Below are 21977 nucleotides of genomic sequence, written 5' to 3'. Positions count from 1 at the left end.
TTCCCCACAATCCATGCCGTCCTGACATCAGCTGTTATTCATCAGAATCACATGACGTCACTGTGTTTCTGCGCCGCCATATTTGTGTCTGAATCAGGGCGATCTGGACACAGATCACAGCGTCACGTTACCAGAACAAGTGGAGTAGTTGGAGGAAATCAGCAAGAGACCGAAAATTGACGTTATTTGAAAGATGCCAGGATTATATTGTGCTGTTGACTGTGATAGCAGTCGCCAAAAAAACCCCGGACTGCAGTTTTATTCCATCCCAAAAGACGTAAAGTTATAGGCGGAATAAATAGTTGACTGCAGGCATCTATCAGTGGCAGCATGGGCTGTGACAAGTCTCACTAAAAGAGGGGATTCACTTTTTTTTAATAACATGGATATATTGAATTCTGCATTTTGATTACTTTCTTATTAATTACTCACTGATTCTGCATTTAGGGTCTTTTATTTCTGTATAACAGACCGTTGCTAAGTAAAACGGGCCGTTGCTAGGGACGCCGCTCTGATCAGCGGAGCAGGGCAGAAGAACTATCAAGGATTTTTACCTTGTGTTTCATTTTTACCAGCTTCAGACTAATTGTGATGTTAGAAACATGACTTGTAGCTTGTTAGAGGGAGAGTGGAGGCTCTCTGCCTCCCTCACCGCTGCTGGAACCAAACCTGCGATCAGAGCGGACAGAGCGGACGGCCAGCGCAGTGTCACAGCTGTGACCAGCTGTGTCTGTGCCAACGCGAGTCTGTGACACAAACGTGTCCCGTAACCGTAATCTCTTATGACAGACAGGACGACATAAATGCACATCGTAACATTTACATGATAATTCATCAATCTACTGATTGATTATCAAAAGCTCGTTGAAAACTACTACACACGAGTCGACAGGAGGAGGGTGAGGAGCAAACAGTGGAGAAGTGACCGGACTAAGGACTTTGATCAACATTACGTCTCAAATTAATTAATTAATTCATAAACTGTGTAATAAGTGGGATAATATAGAGTTTGTCTGTTGTTATAGAGATATAAACCCAGACAGGATGTATGAAACCCTGTCATTTTGTCAAGAAACTGTCATTTCCATCCTGAGGTTTGATGCTGTCATATGAGGAGACCTGTCAAATCAGACACAAATATGGCGGCGGTCCCTTCGACGTGACGTCACTGCAACCCATGAATTAACACACAACTCAAATCAATAACAGGATCACATGTTGGAGCACCGCTCACATCACACAACAAACCTTTAACACAATCCACACTCAGACCTGAGCAACAAGGATGTTAACTGTACACAACAAGCTGTTATTACAAGGTTTACAACAGAGAAGACACACAACCTGGGCTGTGTGTGTGTGTGTGTGTGTGTGTGTGTGTGTGTGTGTGTGTGTGTGTGTGTGTGTGTGTGTGTGTGTGTGTGTGTGTGTGTGTGTGTGTGTGTGTGTGTGTGTGTGTGTGTGTGTGTGTGTGTGTGTGTGTGTGTGTGTGTGTGTGTGTGTAAAAGTGTCTAAGTGAGGCTCTGTGATGTTTATAGTTAAACATTCAAAGCCAACATCCCATAATAAGCAGATGTGTGTGTGCTGGTTTCAGGTTTTTCTGTCTCTGAGCTTCATTCAACGTGTGTTTCTACACGTTAGTTGTCATGGTAACAGAGTCCAGCCTCACATGTTTGTTGTCTTGAGCATGGTCAGTAAATCTCTGATCAATGTGGCTGCTCAACATGAGTTTGTCTGGATGGAGCCACAGGTGGAGCTGACAGGTGAAGAGGCGGAGTCACTGCGTCTGTGTTGAAGCAGCAGCAGCTTCTCATGAATATTAATGAGCTGTTTTCTCTCTATGTGACTGTTTAACCTGCTTCCTGTTGCTTCAGCTGTTGGACTTTGATTTTCTCAACTTGTTCTTTCTGAAGCTTCTTCAGCTCTGAACAGATGATGAGACACTGAACGCTGTCAACAAGGAGCTTTGTCCTCAACTCACTGCTTTTATTCTTTATTCAGATTGAGGGGCTGCAGTTTGTCAGAGATCAGCTGTTCTTCTCTGGTCTCAGCTCTGAAGTCCAACCCCTCCCACCTGAGACACCTGGACCTGAGCTCCAACGACCTGCAGGATTCAGGAGTGAAGCATCTGAGTGGTTTTCTGGAGAGTCCAGACTGTAGACTGGAGACTCTGAGGTCAGACTCTGTTTTATTTCTGTGCTCAGATGAATGTGATGTGAAAGTTGTGTTGATACTGAGCTGCAGACATGAGGCTGATATTCTACTGATCCACACTGAGGCTGTAGGACAGGGTAGGCAGGCGCTCACAGACCAAGACCAGGGCTGTGGGGGGTCGGCACCTCAGACAGCTCATCACACAACAACCTCACAACAAACAGATTCATGCACAATGGTTCACACAGATCCAAGTCTTAAACATGTGCAACACCTTTTCCCCACAATCCATGCCGTCCTGACATCAGCTGTTATTCATCAGAATCACATGACGTCACTGTGTTTCTGCGCCGCCATATTTGTGTCCGAATCAGGGCGATCTGGACACAGATCACAGCGTCACGTTACCAGAACAAGTGGAGTAGTAGGAGGAAATCAGCAAGAGACCGAAAATTGACGTTATTTGAAAGATGCCAGGATTATATTGTGCTGTTGACTGTGATAGCAGTCGCCAAAAAAACCCCGGACTGCAGTTTTATTCCATCCCAAAAGACGTTAAAGGTACGATATGTAAGAATGTGGCCAAAATTGTTGCTGCAGTCAAATTCAAAACACAGCAGCGCGTTGTCCCCCCTCCCCTACCCACCAGACTCCAGGTTGCCAGACAGCGACGCGCTAACCTCCGCTCTGCTCACTCAGTCAGTCTCAAAGCAGAGTAAAAAGCTCAATATTCATCAACAACCTCACTGTTTTATTGCTCTGACTCACAGTAACTACGAGCGGAGTTCACGTCACTCAGGTGATCTGCAAGTTGTTGTTACATTCACCGCTCCAACGCTGTGTCTGCAGCGCTGACACACACACGCACGCACGCACACACACGCACGCACGCACACACAGACACACACGCTGTAACCCCGCATCTACCGGAGCCGTAGTGCGTGTTAATCGCGCCGTAGATGAGCCAACATATGAGACGTCTTACCGCAGAATAAACGACGCGAGCCGCTCCGGTTCTCCTCCACTTTCTGACGTCGGATCATAAAACATGAGGACCGGAGACAGGCGACCTGACAGGGACAGACTCCTCTCATGAATCGCTCCACACGTTCACAATCACTTCATTTACCATCGGCTCCATTTCGCCACATTTCCTCCCTCTTTTCTAACTTTCACTTTGTAATTCTTCCCTTTAGCTTTAGCGTTAGCAGCAGCTCAAACTAACTAGGCTACATGCTCACAACAGCAAGCTGTGTAGCCTATTAAACGACAGAGCGACAAGCCGCTTCTACCGTGTGATATCAAGCAAATATGACCAATAACCGATAATAGAAAACAATCTTTTTTTTCATGATCTCGTTTTATCTCCCAGCCGTATTTGCAGCTCAGTGGAAGCTAACTGGCAACCCGGAGGCTGAAATGCCACAGACGCTGTGACAGGGAGAGAGCGCTGGGTGGCGACACAAGCCAACCATAGAAATTCAAAACATAAACATGATTTGCGGTCCGCAAAATTTTTTTTTAATGCGAATATCTTGGCTGTAGGATTGTTGTTGGTGAGTTCAGTATGTTATATGAACATTATTCCTGAGTCTCTGTTACATATAAGGACGATTTTACAGCCAGTTGCTTTAGATTTCTTACATACTGTACCTTTAAGTTATAGGCGGAATAAATAGTTGACTGCAGGCATCTATCAGTGCAGCGTGGGCTGTGACAAGTCTCACTAAAAGAGGGGATTCACTTTTTTTTTAATAACATGGATATATTGAATTCTGCATTTTGATTACTTTCTTATTAATTACTCACTGATTCTGCATTTAGGGTCTTTTATTTCTGTATAACAGACCGTTGCTAAGTAAAAGGGGCCGTTGCTAGGGACGCCGCTCTGATCAGCGGAGCAGGGCAGAAGAACTATCAAGGATTTTTTACCTTGTGTTTCATTTTTACCAGCTTCAGACTAATTGTGATGTTAGAAAAATGACTTGTAGCTTGTTAGAGGGAGAGTGGAGGCTCTCTGCCTCCCTCACCGCTGCTGGAAACCAAACCTGCGATCAGAGCGGACAGAGCGGACGGGCCAGCGCAGTGTCACAGCTGTGACCAGCTGTGTCTGTGCCACCGCGAGTCTGTGACACAAACGTGTCCCGTAACCGTCATCCCTTATGACAGACAGGACGACATAAATGCACATCGTAACATTTACATGATAATTCATCAATCTACTGATTGATTATCAAAAGCTCGTTGAAAACTACTACACACGAGTCGGCAGGAGGAGGGTGAGGAGCAAACAGCGGAGAAGTGACCGGACTAAGGACTTTGATCAACATTACGTCTCAAATTAATTAATTAATTCATAAACTGTGTAATAAGTGGGATAATATAGAGTTAGTCTGTTGTTATAGAGATATAAACCCAGACAGGATGTATGAAACCCTGTCATTTTGTCAAGAAACTGTCATTTCCATCCTGCGGTTTGATGCTGTCATATGAGGAGACCTGTCAAATCAGACACAAATATGGCGGCGGTCCCTTCTACGTGACGTCACTGCAACTCATGAATTACTGTAACACACAACTCAAATCAATAACAGGATCACATGTTGGAGCTCCGCTCACATCACACAACAAACCTTTAACACAATCCACACTCAGACCTGAGCAACAAGGATGTTAACTGTACACAACAAGCTGTTATTACAAGGTTTACAACAGAGAAGACACACAACCTGGGCTGTGTGTGTGTGTGTGTGTGTGTGTGTGTGTGTGTGTGTGTGTGTGTGTGTGTGTGTGTGTGTGTGTGTGTGTGTGTGTGTGTGTGTGTGTGTGTGTGTGTGTGTGTGTGTGTGTGTGTGTGTGTGTGTGTGTGTGTGTAAAAGTGTCTAAGTGAGGCTCTGTCATGTTTATAGTGAAACATTCAAAGCCAACATCCCATAATAAGCAGATGTGTGTGTGCTGGTTTCAGGTTTTTCTGTCTCTGAGCTTCATTCAACATGTGTTTCTACACGTTAGTTGTCATGGTAACAGAGTTCAGCCTCACATGTTTGTTGTCTTGAGCATGGTCAGTAAATCTCTGATCAATGTGGCTGCACAACATGAGTTTGTCTGGATGGAGCCACAGGTGGAGCTGACAGGTGAAGAGGCGGAGTCACTGCATCTGTGTTGAAGCAGCAGCAGCTTCTCATGAATATTAATGAGCTGTTTTCTCTCTATGTGACTGTTTAACCTGCTTCCTGTTGCTTCAGCTGTTGGACTTTGATTTTCTAAACTTGTTCTTTCTGAAGCTTCTTCAGCTCTGAACAGATGATGAGACACTGAACGCTGTCAACAAGGAGCTTTGTCCTCAACTCACTGCTTTTATTCTTTATTCAGATTGAAGAGCTGCAGTTTGTCAGAGATCAGCTGTTCTTCTCTGGTCTCAGCTCTGAAGTCCAACCCCTCCCACCTGAGACACCTGAACCTGAACTCCAACGACCTTCATGATTCAGGAGTGAAGGATCTGAGTGGTTTTCTGGAGAGTCCAGACTGTAGACTGGAGACTCTGAGGTCAGACTCTGTTTTATTTCTGTGCTCAGATGAATGTGATGTGAAAGTTGTGTTGATACTGAGCTGCAGACATGAGGCTGATATTCTACTGATCCACACTGAGGCTGTAGGACAGGGTAGGCAGGCGCTCACAGACCAAGACCAGGGCTGTGGGGGGTCGGCACCTCAGACAGCTCATCACACAACAACCTCATAACAAACACATTTATGCACAATGGTTTACACAGATCCAAGTCTTAAACATGTGCAACACCTTCTCCCCACAATCCATGCCGTCCTGACATCAGCTGTTATTACAGTTTTTCTCCGTTCGTTTGGCTCATTTTTCAAAACAGATATTACATTCTCAAAACAACATGGACAAAACCTGCAAACCACTTAGCAATTGTTCACAACAGAATTGTATTTCTCATTCATTTCATCAAATTGCAAATGTCTTCATACATCTTTGCAAATGATTAAGTACAGGTAGCTGCAGTAGCACAGTGTCCAAGTGAATAGATCTTGTCGATCTAAACTGATTGTTGATTTTCAGTCTAATGGTTGTTCTCTCCAAAACACATCAGCCTCATTTCATTCTATAAGTCATCACATGCACAACAGTCTGTTCAATTGTCAAAATTAGTCAAGAACATAAAACCATGAATACCATATATTTATTTACAGCACTGTAAGCTATATCATTCTCCTCATTTTTCTTTAAGTGGTTATATTACAGTATATTATGCTGATTACATTTTCTTATTCTGATTAATGGAAGTTACTTTATGTGTGAATAAAAAATGCTACCTTTCCTTGACAGTAGGGATCAGCGGCGCCGGATTCATTTTAGAGGTGGGAGGGCCATGGAGGTTCGGTTGTTACGGGGCATAGATTTACACACTCACTGTTGGTGCAATAGTCATATTGTAGCGTCCGGCCGTGATGCGTAATACTAGCATAATGCGTACCAGACCGTCATGCCTATAATTTATCAAAAAAAGAAAAAGAAAAAAAGAAAGCCCTGTACTCCGGTCTCCTGTGCTGGTCTTGCTGCAGGTTTGAGTAAATAAAATGTTGTGAATACACCTCTTAAAGCCCGTTTGAGCAGTTTCTATAAACTGCTAGGTTCTCAAAGACTCGACCCGGTCCGATCCAGGTGTTGAAGCCTGGACCTGATGCAGCCGGACTCACGAGCAGTCTCTCGGCTGGACCACGGCAAAAAATAAAAAAATAAAAATAAAAGAAGGCCGTGGTCCGACCTGACCCAATTTTTAATCAGAATTTTAACAATAGAAAACATCATTTGTGAATTTGAGATCTCTAAAATATTAGTAATGTTACTTTTACCATGCATTTAGTTTTTCTGTAGGTAAATTTACCATCATGGATCAAGCAGAAAATCAGCCTTTGTAAAAGCCGAAGTAGCCTACTGTAACAGTTTATGAGCACTCAGGTCTGTGGCGCATCAGTCTGCAGCAGCTACTTTTCACCTCTTATTCTCGTCATTCATGTTTTAATAATAGGAACAATGCTTAAGGTCAACGCCTGCTAAGACAGACGTTTGGACTTTTATGTAGCTAAATAACTTTGTCTCAGTCCGTGACTGTGCTCGCTTCATATAGACAGCTGTTATAGACCACTCGGGCCAGCTGTGGCCACAGGAGTTATTACAATGTTTCCATTTTGTTGTTTTCGCGCGTCTCTTCTTTTTCTCACAAGTTATGGTTTTTACTGGCAAAAAGGAGCCAGTTAGAAATTAATAAAGGAAAAGAAAAAATAATATCCAGGAGACTTTGTCCCGTCCTCAGGATGTGCGCGAGGGAGGATCAGCTGGTGGCTCAGGTTTAATGATGTCATGGCTGTCAGCTGCACATCTGTCAGCAGGTCCGCTCGACCGCTCCACACTTCACATACTTTAGGAATAAGCTAGATGTTGGTTTTGTAAACAGACAGTGACATGCTGGAAATAAGCAGCACATACTCGCCCTCGTTAATATTGATTATTGAATTACGTAACGTCATAAATCTCTCGCCGCTGTAGTCCGGTTCATCACCTGTCTCTGTGGGTGTGTAGGCTCCGTCATCTCCAGGTGAAACAACTGTAACAACTGTAAAACACCTGGAATTGATAATAACTAAAGGCATATAACCAAATCTGAACTAGGCTATTAACACGTCCTAATCAGCCTAATTCATCTTTTCCTTGCATTTTTTCAAAGTAAACTTCCCTTCGCTCACTGGCAGAGCAGAAGTTGCACTTTTTGAGATGGTGCACTTGGTCCACAGTGTTTGTGGATGAAGCCAACAGGATGAGAAGGTGACGAAGGTGAAGGTGACAATAATAAGCGGAGGGAGGACGACGGAAGCTGGAGAAGCTCCGCTCAGCTGTGCATTCACGTTGGCACCATATGGCCGGAGAGACTTGAATTGAGACTATTTACTGGGCTGCACTACAGCCTATGTTTTATTGGTTTATTTCATTTGATGTGGGTGGGACCGGGATAACGGCCTTCAGTGGTCTTCTGCCATAGTGACAAAACATCTAAACATTTTGACTTGCAGTGCTTACACATTGCCAAAGAGAGGATGCATTTTGGGGGCACTGGCTATTTGTATGGGAATTAAATTTAGTTTTGACACATGAGTGAACTGTTTTGAGAGAGAGATGCGCTTTTACAAGTGATCTATGGTGTTGTGCTGAACTGTAACACTGTTTTACCAAATGATCTATAACACACGACTCAGATCAATAACAGGATCACATGTTGGAGCACCGCTCACATCACACAACAAACCTTTAACAAAATCCACACTCAAACCTGAGCAACAAGGATGTTAACTGTACACAACAAGCTGTTATTACAAGGTTTACAACAGATAAAACACACAACCTGGGCTGTGTGTGTGTGTGTGTGTGTGTGTGTGTGTGTGTGTGTGTGTGTGTGTGTGTGTGTGTGTGTGTGTGTGTGTGTGTGTGTGTGTGTGTGTGTGTGTGTGTGTGTGTGTGTGTGTGTGTGTAAAAGTGTCTAAGTGTCAGAGAGAGAGTAGGTTAAAACTTGCTAACTGTTAGCCACCGTAGAAATTTCTTTTTGTTACAATAACAACTCCAACTCAAAGTGTATAAATTAAAAGAGCAAGAAGTCTGGGGCGGTGCGTGTCGTAGTGGTTAAGGCGGCCGCTCCATGTAGAGGCTACAGTCCTCACCCCTCGCGTCCCCGGTTCGAATCCCGCGTCGGGCAGACCTTTCCTGCATGTCATTCCCCCTCTCTCTGCTTCCCCTTTCCTTTCTATCTCTACTATGGCTATCAAATAAAGGCATAAAAGCCAAAAAATATATACAAAAAAAAAGAGCAATTAGTCAAGAAATATAAAAGAAAGACAGCGCCTGTGTGTGTGTTTTAATTAGGGGTTAAGCCGGTGCATATTCTCATTTGCCCAGGTCATAGTATTTCAAAGGAGATTAAATCGAAAGCAACTGGACTTAGTTATTTGTCTAGGAAGACGTTTCACCTCTCATCCAAGAGGCTTCATCAGTTCATGTACGCAATGAGTGTTGAAGCAGCAGCAGCTTCTCATGAATATTAATGAGCTGTTTTCTCTCTATGTGACTGTTTAACCTGCTTCCTGTTGCTTCAGCTGTTGGACTTTGATTTTCTAAACTTGTTCTTTCTGAAGCTTCTTCAGCTCTGAACAGATGATGAGACACTGAACGCTGTCAACAAGGAGCTTTGTCCTCAACTCACTGCTTTTTTTCTTTATTCAGATTGTACAACTGCGGTTTGTCAGAGATCAGCTGTTCTTCTCTGGGCTCAGCTCTGAAGTCCAACCCCTCCCACCTGAGACACCTGGACCTGAGCGACAACGACCTTTATGATTCAGGAGTGAAGCATCTGAGTGGTTTTCTGGAGAGTCCAGACTGTAGACTGGAGACTCTGAGGTCAGACTCTGTTTTATTTCTGTGCTCAGATGAATGTGATGTGAAAGTTGTGTTGATACTGAGCTGCAGACATGAGGCTGATATTCTACTGATCCACACTGAGGCTGTAGGACAGGGTAGGCAGGCGCTCACAGACCAAGACCAGGGCTGTGGGGGTCGGCACCTCAGACAGCTCATCACACAACAACCTCACAACAAACACATTCATGCACAATGGTTCACACAGATCCAAGTCTTAAACATGTGCAACACCTTTTCCCCACAATCCATGCCGTCCTGACATCAGCTGTTATTACAGTTTTTCTCCGTTCGTTTGGCTCATTTTTCAAAACAGATATTACTTTCTCAAAACAACATGGACAAAACCTGCAAACCACTTAGCAATTGTTCACAACAGAATTGTATTTCTCATTCATTTCATCAAATTGCAAATGTCTTCATACATCTTTGCAAATGATTAAGTACAGGTAGCTGCAGTAGCACAGTGTCCAAGTGAATAGATCTTGTCGATCTAAACTGATTGTTGATTTTCAGTCTAATGGTTGTTCTCTCCAAAACACATCAGCCTCATTTCATTCTATAAGTCATCACATGCACAACAGTCTGTTCAATTGTCAAAATTAGTCAAGAACATAAAACCATGAATACCATATATTTATTTACAGCACTGTAAGCTATATCATTCTCCTCATTTTTCTTTAAGTGGTTATATTACAGTATATTATGCTGATTACATTTTCTTATTCTGATTAATGGAAGTTACTTTATGTGTGAATAAAAAATGCTACCTTTCCTTGACAGTAGGGATCAGCGGCGCCGGATTCATTTTAGAGGTGGGAGGGCCATGGAGGTTCGGTTGTTACGGGGCATAGATTTACACACTCACTGTTGGTGCAATAGTCATATTGTAGCGTCCGGCCGTGATGCGTAATACTAGCATAATGCGTACCAGACCGTCATGCCTATAATTTATCAAAAAAAGAAAGCCCTGTACTCCGGTCTCCTGTGCTGGTCTTGCTGCAGGTTTGAGTAAATAAAATGTTGTGAATACACCTCTTAAAGCCCGTTTGAGCAGTTTCTATAAACTGCTAGGTTCTCAAAGACTCGACCCGGTCCGATCCAGGTGTTGAAGCCTGGACCTGATGCAGCCGGACTCACGAGCAGTCTCTCGGCTGGACCACGGCAAAAAATAAAAAAATAAAAATAAAAGAAGGCCGTGGTCCGACCTGACCCAATTTTTAATCAGAATTTTAACAATAGAAAACATCATTTGTGAATTTGAGATCTCTAAAATATTAGTAATGTTACTTTTACCATGCATTCAGTTTTTCTGTAGGTACATTAATCATCATGGATCTAGCAGATAATCAGCCTTTGTAAAAGCCGAAGTAGCCTACTGTAACAGTTTATGAGCACTCAGGTCTGTGGCGCATCAGTCTGCAGCGGCTACTTTTCACCTCTTATTCTCGTCATTCATGTTTTAATAATAGGAACAATGCTTAAGGTCAACGCCTGCTAAGACAGACGTTTGGACTTTTATGTAGCTAAATAACTTTGTCTCAGTCCGTGACTGTGCTCGCTTCATATAGACAGCTGTTATAGACCACTCGGGCCAGCTGTGGCCACAGGAGTTATTACAATGTTTCCATTTTGTTGTTTTCGCGCGTCTCTTCTTTTTCTCACAAGTTATGGTTTTTACTGGCAAAAAGGAGCCAGTTAGAAATTAATAAAGGAAAAGAAAAAATAATATCCAGGAGACTTTGTCCCGTCCTCAGGATGTGTGCGAGGGAGGATCAGCTGGTGGCTCAGGTTTAATGATGTCATGGCTGTCAGCTGCACTTCTGTCAGCAGGTCCGCTCGACCGCTCCACACTTCACATACTTTAGGAATAAGCTAGATGTTGGTTTTGTAAACAGACAGTGACATGCTGGAAATAAGCAGCACATACTCGCCCTCGTTAATATTGATTATTGAATTACGTAACGTCATAAATCTCTCGCCGCTGTCCGGTTCATCACCTGTCTCTGTGGGTGTGTAGGCTCCGTCATCTCCAGGTGAAACAACTGTAACAACTGTAAAACACATGGAATTGATAATAACTAAAGGCAGATCACCAAATCTGAACTAGGCTATTAACACGTCCTAATCAGCCTAATTCATCTTTTCCTTGCATTTTTTCAAAGTAAACTTCCCTTCGCTCACTGGCAGAGCAGAAGTTGCACTTTTTGAGATGGTGCACTTGGTCCACAGTGTTTGTGGATGAAGCCAACAGGATGAGAAGGTGACGAAGGTGAAGGTGACAATAATAAGCGGAGGGAGGACGACGGAAGCTGGAGAAGCTCCGCTCAGCTGTGCATTCACGTTGGCACCATATGGCCGGAGAGACTTGAATTGAGACTATTTACTGGGCTGCACTACAGCCTATGTTTTATTGGTTTATTTCATTTGATGTGGGTGGGACCGGGATAACGGCCTTCAGTGGTCTTCTGCCATAGTGACAAAACATCTAAACATTTTGACTTGCAGTGCTTACACATTGCCAAAGAGAGGATGCATTTTGGGGGCACTGGCTATTTGTATGGGAATTAAATTTAGTTTTGACACATGAGTGAACTGTTTTGAGAGAGAGATGCGCTTTTACAAGTGATCTATGGTGTTGTGCTGAACTGTAACACTGTTTTACCAAATGATCTATAACACACAACTCAGATCAATAACAGGATCACATGTTGGAGCACCGCTCACATCACACAACAAACCTTTAACAAAATCCACACTCAAACCTGAGCAACAAGGATGTTAACTGTACACAACAAGCTGTTATTACAAGGTTTACAACAGATAAAACACACAACCTGGGCTGTGTGTGTGTGTGTGTGTGTGTGTGTGTGTGTGTGTGTGTGTGTGTGTGTGTGTGTGTGTGTGTGTGTGTGTGTGTGTGTGTGTGTAAAAGTGTCTAAGTGTCAGAGAGAGAGTAGGTTAAAACTTGCTAACTGTTAGCCACCGTAGAAATTTCTTTTTGTTACAATAGCAACTCCAACTCAAAGTGTATAAATTAAAAGAGCAAGAAGTCTGGGGCGGTGCGTGTCGTAGTGGTTAAGGCGGCCGCTCCATGAGGCTACAGTCCTCACCCCTCGCGTCCCCGGTTCGAATCCCGCGTCGGGCAGACCTTTCCTGCATGTCATTCCCCCTCTCTCTGCTTCCCCTTTCCTTTCTATCTCTACTATGGCTATCAAATAAAGGCATAAAAGCCAAAAAATATATACAAAAAAAAAGAGCAATTAGTCAAGAAATATAAAAGAAAGACAGCGCCTGTGTGTGTGTTTTAATTAGGGGTTAAGCCGGTGCATATTCTCATTTGCCCAGGTCATAGTATTTCAAAGGAGATTAAATCGAAAGCAACTGGACTTAGTTATTTGTCTAGGAAGACGTTTCACCTCTCATCCAAGAGGCTTCATCAGTTCATGTACGCAATGAGTGTTGAAGCAGCAGCAGCTTCTCATGAATATTAATGAGCTGTTTTCTCTCTATGTGACTGTTTAACCTGCTTCCTGTTGCTTCAGCTGTTGGACTTTGATTTTCTAAACTTGTTCTTTCTGAAGCTTCTTCAGCTCTGAACAGATGATGAGACACTGAACGCTGTCAACAAGGAGCTTTGTCCTCAACTCACTGCTTTTTTTCTTTATTCAGATTGTACAACTGCGGTTTGTCAGAGATCAGCTGTTCTTCTCTGGGCTCAGCTCTGAAGTCCAACCCCTCCCACCTGAGACACCTGGACCTGAGCGACAACGACCTTTATGATTCAGGAGTGAAGCATCTGAGTGGTTTTCTGGAGAGTCCAGACTGTAGACTGGAGACTCTGAGGTCAGACTCTGTTTTATTTCTGTGCTCAGATGAATGTGATGTGAAAGTTGTGTTGATACTGAGCTGCAGACATGAGGCTGATATTCTACTGATCCACACTGAGGCTGTAGGACAGGGTAGGCAGGCGCTCACAGACCAAGACCAGGGCTGTGGGGGGTCGGCACCTCAGACAGCTCATCACACAACAACCTCACAACAAACACATTCATGCACAATGGTTCACACAGATCCAAGTCTTCAACATGTGCAACACCTTTTCCCCACAATCCATGCCGTCCTGACATCAGCTGTTATTACAGTTTTTCTCCGTTCGTTTGGCTCATTTTTCAAAACAGATATTACATTCTCAAAACAACATGGACAAAACCTGCAAACCACTTAGCAATTGTTCACAACAGAATTGTATTTCTCATTCATTTCATCAAATTGCAAATGTCTTCATACATCTTTGCAAATGATTAAGTACAGGTAGCTGCAGTAGCACAGTGTCCAAGTGAATAGATCTTGTCGATCTAAACTCATTGTTGATTTTCAGTCTAATGGTTGTTCTCTCCAAAACACATCAGCCTCATTTCATTCTATAAGTCATCACATGCACAACAGTCTGTTCAATTGTCAAAATTAGTCAAGAACATAAAACCATGAATACCATATATTTATTTACAGCACTGTAAGCTATATCATTCTCCTCATTTTTCTTTAAGTGGTTATATTACAGTATATTATGCTGATTACATTTTCTTATTCTGATTAATGGAAGTTACTTTATGTGTGAATAAAAAATGCTACCTTTCCTTGACAGTAGGGATCAGCGGCGCCGGATTCATTTTAGAGGTGGGAGGGCCATGGAGGTTCGGTTGTTACGGGGCATAGATTTACACACTCACTGTTGGTGCAATAGTCATATTGTAGCGTCCGGCCGTGATGCGTAATACTAGCATAATGCGTACCAGACCGTCATGCCTATAATTTATCAAAAAAAGAAAAAGAAAAAAAGAAAGCCCTGTACTCCGGTCTCCTGTGCTGGTCTGGCTGCAGGTTTGAGTAAATAAAATGTTGTGAATACACCTCTTAAAGCCCGTTTGAGCAGTTTCTATAAACTACTAGGTTCTCAAAGACTCGACCCGGTCCGATCCAGGTGTTGAAGCCTGGACCTGATGCAGCCGGACTCACGAGCAGTCTCTCGGCTGGACCACGGCAAAAAATAAAAAAATAAAAATAAAAGAAGGCCGTGGTCCGACCTGACCCAATTTTTAATCAGAATTTTAACAATAGAAAACATCATTTGTGAATTTGAGATCTCTAAAATATTAGTAATGTTACTTTTACCATGCATTCAGTTTTTCTGTAGGTAAATTAATCATCATGGATCAAGCAGAAAATCAGCCTTTGTAAAAGCCGAAGTAGCCTACTGTAACAGTTTATGAGCACTCAGGTCTGTGGCGCATCAGTCTGCAGCAGCTACTTTTCACCTCTTATTCTCGTCATTCATGTTTTAATAATAGGAACAATGCTTAAGGACAACGCCTGCTAAGACAGACGTTTGGACTTTTATGTAGCTAAATAACTTTGTCTCAGTCCGTGACTGTGCTCGCTTCATAAAGACAGCTGTTATAGACCACTCGGGCCAGCTGTGGCCACATGAGTTATTACAATGTTTCCATTTTGTTGTTTTCGCGCGTCTCTTCTTTTTCTCACAAGTTATGGTTTTTACTGGCAAAAAGGAGCCAGTTAGAAATTAATAAAGGAAAAGAAAAAATAATGTCCAGGAGACTTTGTCCCGTCCTCAGGATGTGTGCGAGGGAGGATCAGCTGGTGGCTCAGGTTTAATGATGTCATGGCTGTCAGCTGCACATCTGTCAGCAGGTCCGCTCGACCGCTCCACACTTCACATACTTTAGGAATAAGCTAGATGTTGGTTTTGTAAACAGACAGTGACATGCTGGAAATAAGCAGCACATACTCGCCCTCGTTAATATTGATTATTGAATTACGTAACGTCATAAATCTCTCGCCGCTGTCCGGTTCATCACCTGTCTCTGTGGGTGTGTAGGCTCCGTCATCTCCAGGTGAAACAACTGTAACAACTGTAAAACACATGGAATTGATAATAACTAAAGGCAGATCACCAAATCTGAACTAGGCTATTAACACGTCCTAATCAGGTTAATTCATCTTTTCCTTGCATTTTTTCAAAGTAAACTTCCCTTCGCTCACTGGCAGAGCAGAAGTTGCACTTTTTGAGATGGTGCACTTGGTCCACAGTGTTTGTGGATGAAGCCAACAGGATGAGAAGGTGACGAAGGTGAAGGTGACAATAATAAGCGGAGGGAGGACGACGGAAGCTGGAGAAGCTCCGCTCAGCTGTGCATTCACGTTGGCACCATATGGCCGGAGAGACTTGAATTGAGACTATTTACTGGGCTGCACTACAGCCTATGTTTTATTGGTTTATTTAATTTGATGTGGGTGGGACCGGGATAACGGCCTTCAGTGGTCTTCTGCCATAGTGACAAAACATCTAAACATTTTGACTTGCAGTGCTTACACATTGCCAAAGAGAGGATGCATTTTGGGGGCACTGGCTATTTGTATGGGAATTAAATTTAGTTTTGACACATGAGTGAACTGTTTTGAGAGAGAGATGCGCTTTTACAAGTGATCTATGGTGTTGTGCTGAACTGTAACACTGTTTTACCAAATGATCTATAACACACAACTCAGATCAATAACAGGATCACATGTTGGAGCACCGCTCACATCACACAACAAACCTTTAACAAAATCCACACTCAAACCTGAGCAACAAGGATGTTAACTGTACACAACAAGCTGTTATTACAAGGTTTACAACAGAGAAGACACACAACCTGGGCTGTGTGTGTGTGTGTGTGTGTGTGTGTGTGTGTGCGTGTGTGTGTGTGTGTGTGCGTGTGTGTGTGTGTGTGTGTGTGTGTGTGTGTGTGTGTGTGTGTGTGTGTGTGTAAAAGTGTCTAAGTGTCAGAGAGAGAGTAGGTTAAAACTTGCTAACTGTTAGCCACCGTAGAACTTTCTTTTTGTTACAATAACAACTCCAACTCAAAGTGTATAAATTAAAAGAGCAAGAAGTCTGGGGCGGTGCGTGTGTAACCTGCACGTAGATGCAATTAAAGTGCAGTTGCATTACAGTTAGCTCAATAAGATACTCTGGACTAGAACCAGAAGTCTAAGTTAGGCTCAAGGAGTGGAGAATTAGACGCAGGACACAGAACTACGTTTAGGTAAACACCATATATTATTGTGTACAAAAAACCCACGGTAAAAAGACAGTAATAATAAGAACAGTAGTAAAGATGCAGCACAGTTATTCAAATGGCCATTGACCCAAAAAGGCACAATATGTACAGTTCGCTCGTCAATCAAAGGATTGACTTAGCCACGCTCTTATTGTTTATAACCTGCCCAAAAGGGGAAAGAGTAAAGCTCTTCACCTGCCGAAGCAGGACTTCTAACCAGTCCACGACCCAGTATGTGTGAATGTCCAGGGGAAGGGGGAAATAGTCCAGTTGGGCAGTGAGTGGATGTGTGTGTGGGTCGTGTGTGTGGTGTGTGGGCAGAGTGGGGAAAGAGGAGCGGCTGCAAAGGAGCCTCCTACCGGCCCGGACTGAGCAGTGGAGGTCCCGGTTCTGTCCCTGGTACAACTCTCGAGACTGATGTAACCAGGCTGGGCTCTAGCTCGCCATCACTTGGCCTGAAGTAGAAACAGGACCAATTCAGTGTGTACACAATTTCTTAAGTAATTAGCTGCATTAACTAAATAACAATACATTCAAATCTTGTACAAGATAAATCAAACAGTTATTCAATGTGAATAATTAACATAATGTTTGTTATATTACTTAATGTTCATCACATAAATATTCATCACTAATCACATTAATACAATACATTTCATCAATATCAACACAAGCATCAGAACAGACCCATGTGCAGGGCAGCACCAGTGGCTAACTGGCTGCTAGTAGGCTACTGAAGGATGCTATGCTAAATAACAACAACGACAAATGCATATACATAACAAATACATATGAGCAATCTGGCTCTAAAGTGCTTAACTATTAAAGTGCTTCACATTCATATTCAAGTCGGACATATTTCACAGAAAGAGGCATATAAAGCACTAGCAGCCGCACCGCAGTGGACAACTAGCGGCTAGGCTAGGCTAAGCTAAGCTAAGCTAACCACCCACAAAAGCCAGGTGGCTGACTGCAAACAATAGCCAGGTAGCGGCTAGGCTAACAACAATCACACTCACCGATTCCGTGGTACAACGCGGCACACGGCCTTACTTCATATGCTCCCCGGCTCCGGTATTCGGCTCCTAAGTTTAAAACAGTGTATTTCAGTCTCGGCGGTTCATGATGTTAATATTAACGAGCGATGCGAGGACATACCTGTAGCAACCCTCTGACCGGCGTGCTCCTCTTCCCAACTACCGGCCGCGAGCTGACGCCGGCTTTACTACCGAACGCGCTTCCGTCACGTGACGACGTGACGGCGTGACGTCGTGACGTCATGACGTAGCGTGCGTAAGAGACCGAAAAGGAGTGAACTCAAAGGGTATTTCCACCCGGGTTACATCCTCCCCCCTTTAGACCATGCAACTCCTGGTGCATGCTAAACATTATAAACACGAGGTTGCACGAGGTCAGCTGTAGTAAGTGCTTCGCTATAGGCATCAACAAAACCATGAAATAACGACTGTACGACCGAGATAAGTGGGTTACCCAACGCCCCATACTGAAGACGATTAGGGGGTTGACGCTGCCGACTAGAACGTCTGGCGACAGGTATCGACTCAACGACTGGATCAGGTAAGTTTGTGGCTTCAACCGATTTCGAAGGTGGACTGAGCAATTGCTCACTTCGGCTGGGCGTCTCTGCTTGGTCAGGGAGCACTGGCTCTTCAACAGGTAGATCTTCAAGAACACAGGTAAGTGGTAACTCTTCAGTTTCAGATAAGTTTTCACCAGGCTCAAACTCCTCTTCTCCTGCAGGTAGAGAAGCTTCGGACTCAGCAGAGGACTCCCCATCAGCAGGTAAGTACACAATTTCCGGAACAGAGACCACAGGCTCCTCCAAGGACACAGGTGAGCCAACAGCCCTGGGTAAAGGCTGAGAACTGAATCCAGCAGAGGGTTCAACAGGTAAACTTTGGAACTGGAATGTGGCTGGCTGAATCTGGACTTCATGCACATTCCATTCATCTTCCTCCTCAACCAGGTCGTCAGTGCGATCAACACTGGCTGGTTTCTGGCTCCGGGTTCGAGGACGACGCGGAGGTGTAACTGGCGCCGGATCTGAATCACCACATGATGGTAGGAAGGAACATGGAAGAAGTAAATCCCGGTGTAGCGTGCGAGTCGGTCCATCTGCCCTGTTCTCAGGCCGCACTGTGTACACAGGCAGGTCTCCAGCACGTTTCACAACGACATACACATCCCGCTCCCATTTGTCCTCGAGTTTGTGCTTGCCACGAAGTCTCACATTTCTCACCAAAACTCGATCACCTTCCTCCAGACTCGACGGAGTGACTCGTTGATCAAAGCGGGCTTTATTTCGTTCACCAGATTTTACAGCATTCTTCGAAGCTAGTTGGAAGCTTTCTTCAAGTCTGGACCGCAGGTCCTCAACGTACTGGGAATGGGAAGTAGCTTGATGTTCCCGCACAGGCAAACCGAAAGCCAAATCCACTGGAAGACGCGGTGAACGACCGAACATCAATTCGTATGGCGTAAAGCCGGTGACATCATTCCGTGTACAGTTGTAAGCATGTACTAACGGTTTCACGTAATCTTTCCACCTGGCCTTCTGCTTGCGCTCCAGCGTCCCAAGCATGCTGAGCAGGGTCCGGTTAAATCGCTCAACTGGGTTCCCCCGAGGGTGGTAAGGGGTCGTTCGGGTTTTCACAATCCCAGCGAGTTGGCAAAGCTCCTTGATCAGCTTCGACTCAAAGTCAGGCCCCTGGTCTGTGTGGAGTCGTTCTGGTATCCCATAGCACACTATGAAGTTCTCCCATAGACATTTTGCCACTGTCTTCGCCTTTTGGTTTGCTGTGGGGATGGCTATTGCAAACTTTGTGAAGTGATCGGTGAGGACGAGAATGTCTTTTGTATTGCTTTGATCTGGTTCAAGTGACAGGTAGTCCATGCAGAGTAACTCCAAGGGACGAGTAGTCTTGATGTTAACAAGTGGTGCTGATCTTTCTGGGAGTGCCTTGCGTCTCACACAACGGTTACAGGTCTTGATCTTGGTTTCAATGTCAGCTGCCATGCGAGGCCAAAAGAACCGGGAGCGTACAAGGTCCAAGGTCCGCTCGATGCCCATGTGCCCCATGTCATCATGCAAGCTTGTAACCACAACTGACCTCAGCTCCTCCGGTAACACCAGCTGAAACGAGACTTGTTCTCCGTCTTGCCTCCTCCGGTACAAGATATCCTCTTGCAGCTCGAGGCGATTCAGCTCCCTCAGCAACAATACCAGATCTGGAAGTTCTTGCCTTGCTGTAGGGGGAACTTTCTCCCCAGTCTCCATCTGGTGGATAACCTCCCTTATGACTGGATCAGCACGTTGCTTTTCCTTGAGGTCCAGATGTGACAGGGGGGAAACAACTGGTAAACCATGGAGGTCCTCGCTGGCATAACAATCAGGAACAGCTTTTGCCGACAGGCTCAGGGACTCAACCAGAGCGATGGAACTTCCTGCCGGACTGCTGGGCTGACAGGTGACAAGACAGCGGTGACAGACAGCAGAAACGATGTCTGTGTCGAGTTCTTCCAACTCACCAGATCCCATGACGTGCTCTGCAGTAAACTTGTTGATCAGGTCCCAATCTTTCTGTTCCGTCAGTTCAGCAGAGTGGCTGTGAGGGCGGCGAGATAGAGCGTCAGCGTCGAGGTTCTGCTTCCCAGCTCGATATTGCAGCTTGAAAGTGTAGGTGGACAGAGCGGCGAGCCACCTGTGACTGGCGGCATCCAACTTCGCTGTTGTTAACAGGTAAGTGAGCGGGTTGTTATCAGTCACCACCACAAAGCTGGCCCCATACAGGTAGTCATGGAACTTTTCACACACGCTCCACTTCAGCGCAAGAAACTCCAACTTGTGGGCAGGATACCTCGACTCACTCACTGACAGACCACGGCTGGCATAGGCGATTACTCTCAGTTGACCCTCCTGCTCCTGGTATAAAGCTGCTCCGAGCCCGGTGGTGCTGGCGTCGGTATGCAAAACATACTGCAACTTTGGGTCAGCGAAACCAAGAACTGGGGAACTGGTCAACTTCTCAATCAGTGTTTCAAATGCAAGCTGACAGCTGGGGGACCATCGCTCCCCAAAGGGTTTTTTCGGATCCTGGATCCCTACTGGACGGGACCCCTTCTGGGCCTTGGAGGTAGGTGCATAGCCCCGCGTCAAATCATTGAGAGGTTTTGCAATGGCGGAGTACCCCTTTATGAACCTCCGGTAGTATCCAGCGAATCCTAGGAACGACTTGAGCTCCTTCAGGGTTCTTGGAACTGGCCAGGACTTTAGAGCAAGGATCTTATCCGGATCAGTCTCGACTCCCTTCTCCGAAACAATGTGTCCCAGGTATTTAACAGACGTCTGGAAATATTTACATTTCTCGGTAGAGAGCTTCAGACCGTATTCTCTCAAGCGATGTAATACCAGCAGCAACCTCCGCTCATGTTCCTCCAGCGTGTCTGAGAAGACAATAAGATCATCGAGGAAAACCAGAACTTCTTTCAAGTGGAGATCTCCCATACTCTTCTCCATTAACCGCTGGAACGTAGATGGAGCGTTTGTTACCCCTTGGGGCATTCGGTTGAATTCCCAAAATCCAATGGGTGTCACAAAAGCCGTTTTAACTTTGTCTTCTTCGTTCATTCCAATCTGATAATACCCAGATTTTAAGTCGAGAACACTGAACCATTTGGACCCAGACAAAGCGGACAGAGACTCCTCCAGGTTTGGCAGAGGATAGGCGTCCTTAACCGTCTGTAGGTTCAGTTTCCTGTAATCAATACACAGCCGTATGTCACCATTCTTCTTGCGGACCACGACAATTGGTGATGAAAATGACGACTCCGATTCACGAATGACACCAGCCTCCAGAAGGTCCCTTAGATGTTGTCGAACTGCTTCGATGTCTTGAGGGTGGATGGGCCTGGCTCTGTGCTTGAATGGAGTTTCGTCATGCAACTTTATGTGATGTTTTACCTTGTCTGTGCATCCAAAATCCATGTCACTGAGTGCAAAAACATCAGGAATCTTGTTGAGCTTCTCAGTGATTCTCCTCTTCCACTCTGGCGAGATAGATGATTCTCCAAAATCCAACTTCAGAGCAGGGGGAGATTCCGATGGTGAACGGCTCGTTGACACAGTGTGTGATAAGATCTGGGGTGAAACTGCAAGTTCAGCGACGGTGGAGAGAGGTGGGATGGTCACATCCTGGTCC

General features: G+C 44.6%; 1 protein-coding gene across 1 annotated transcript in view; it reads left to right on the top strand.

The window, feature by feature from the left end:
* The window catches only part of LOC310987963 (NACHT, LRR and PYD domains-containing protein 14-like), a gene marked incomplete at its 3' end in the record, with an annotated part of 78166 nt that extends 71418 nt beyond the window's left edge, over positions 1-6748 (top strand). The window contains exons 18-20 of the mRNA XM_083974432.1: positions 2054-2175; positions 5527-5700; positions 6739-6748. Coding sequence (XP_083830558.1) covers positions 2054-2175; positions 5527-5700; positions 6739-6748 — 306 coding nt within the window. The remainder of the gene's footprint in view (positions 1-2053; positions 2176-5526; positions 5701-6738) is intronic.
* Positions 6749-21977: the final 15229 nt, after the last annotated feature.

This window comes from Trachurus trachurus (assembly GCF_905171665.1).
Source record: "Trachurus trachurus genome assembly, chromosome: 6".
Taxonomy (NCBI): Eukaryota; Metazoa; Chordata; class Actinopteri; order Carangiformes; family Carangidae; genus Trachurus; species Trachurus trachurus.
The sequence above is the reverse complement of the archived record's forward strand: the minus strand, read 5'-3'. Positions and strand labels throughout refer to the sequence as shown.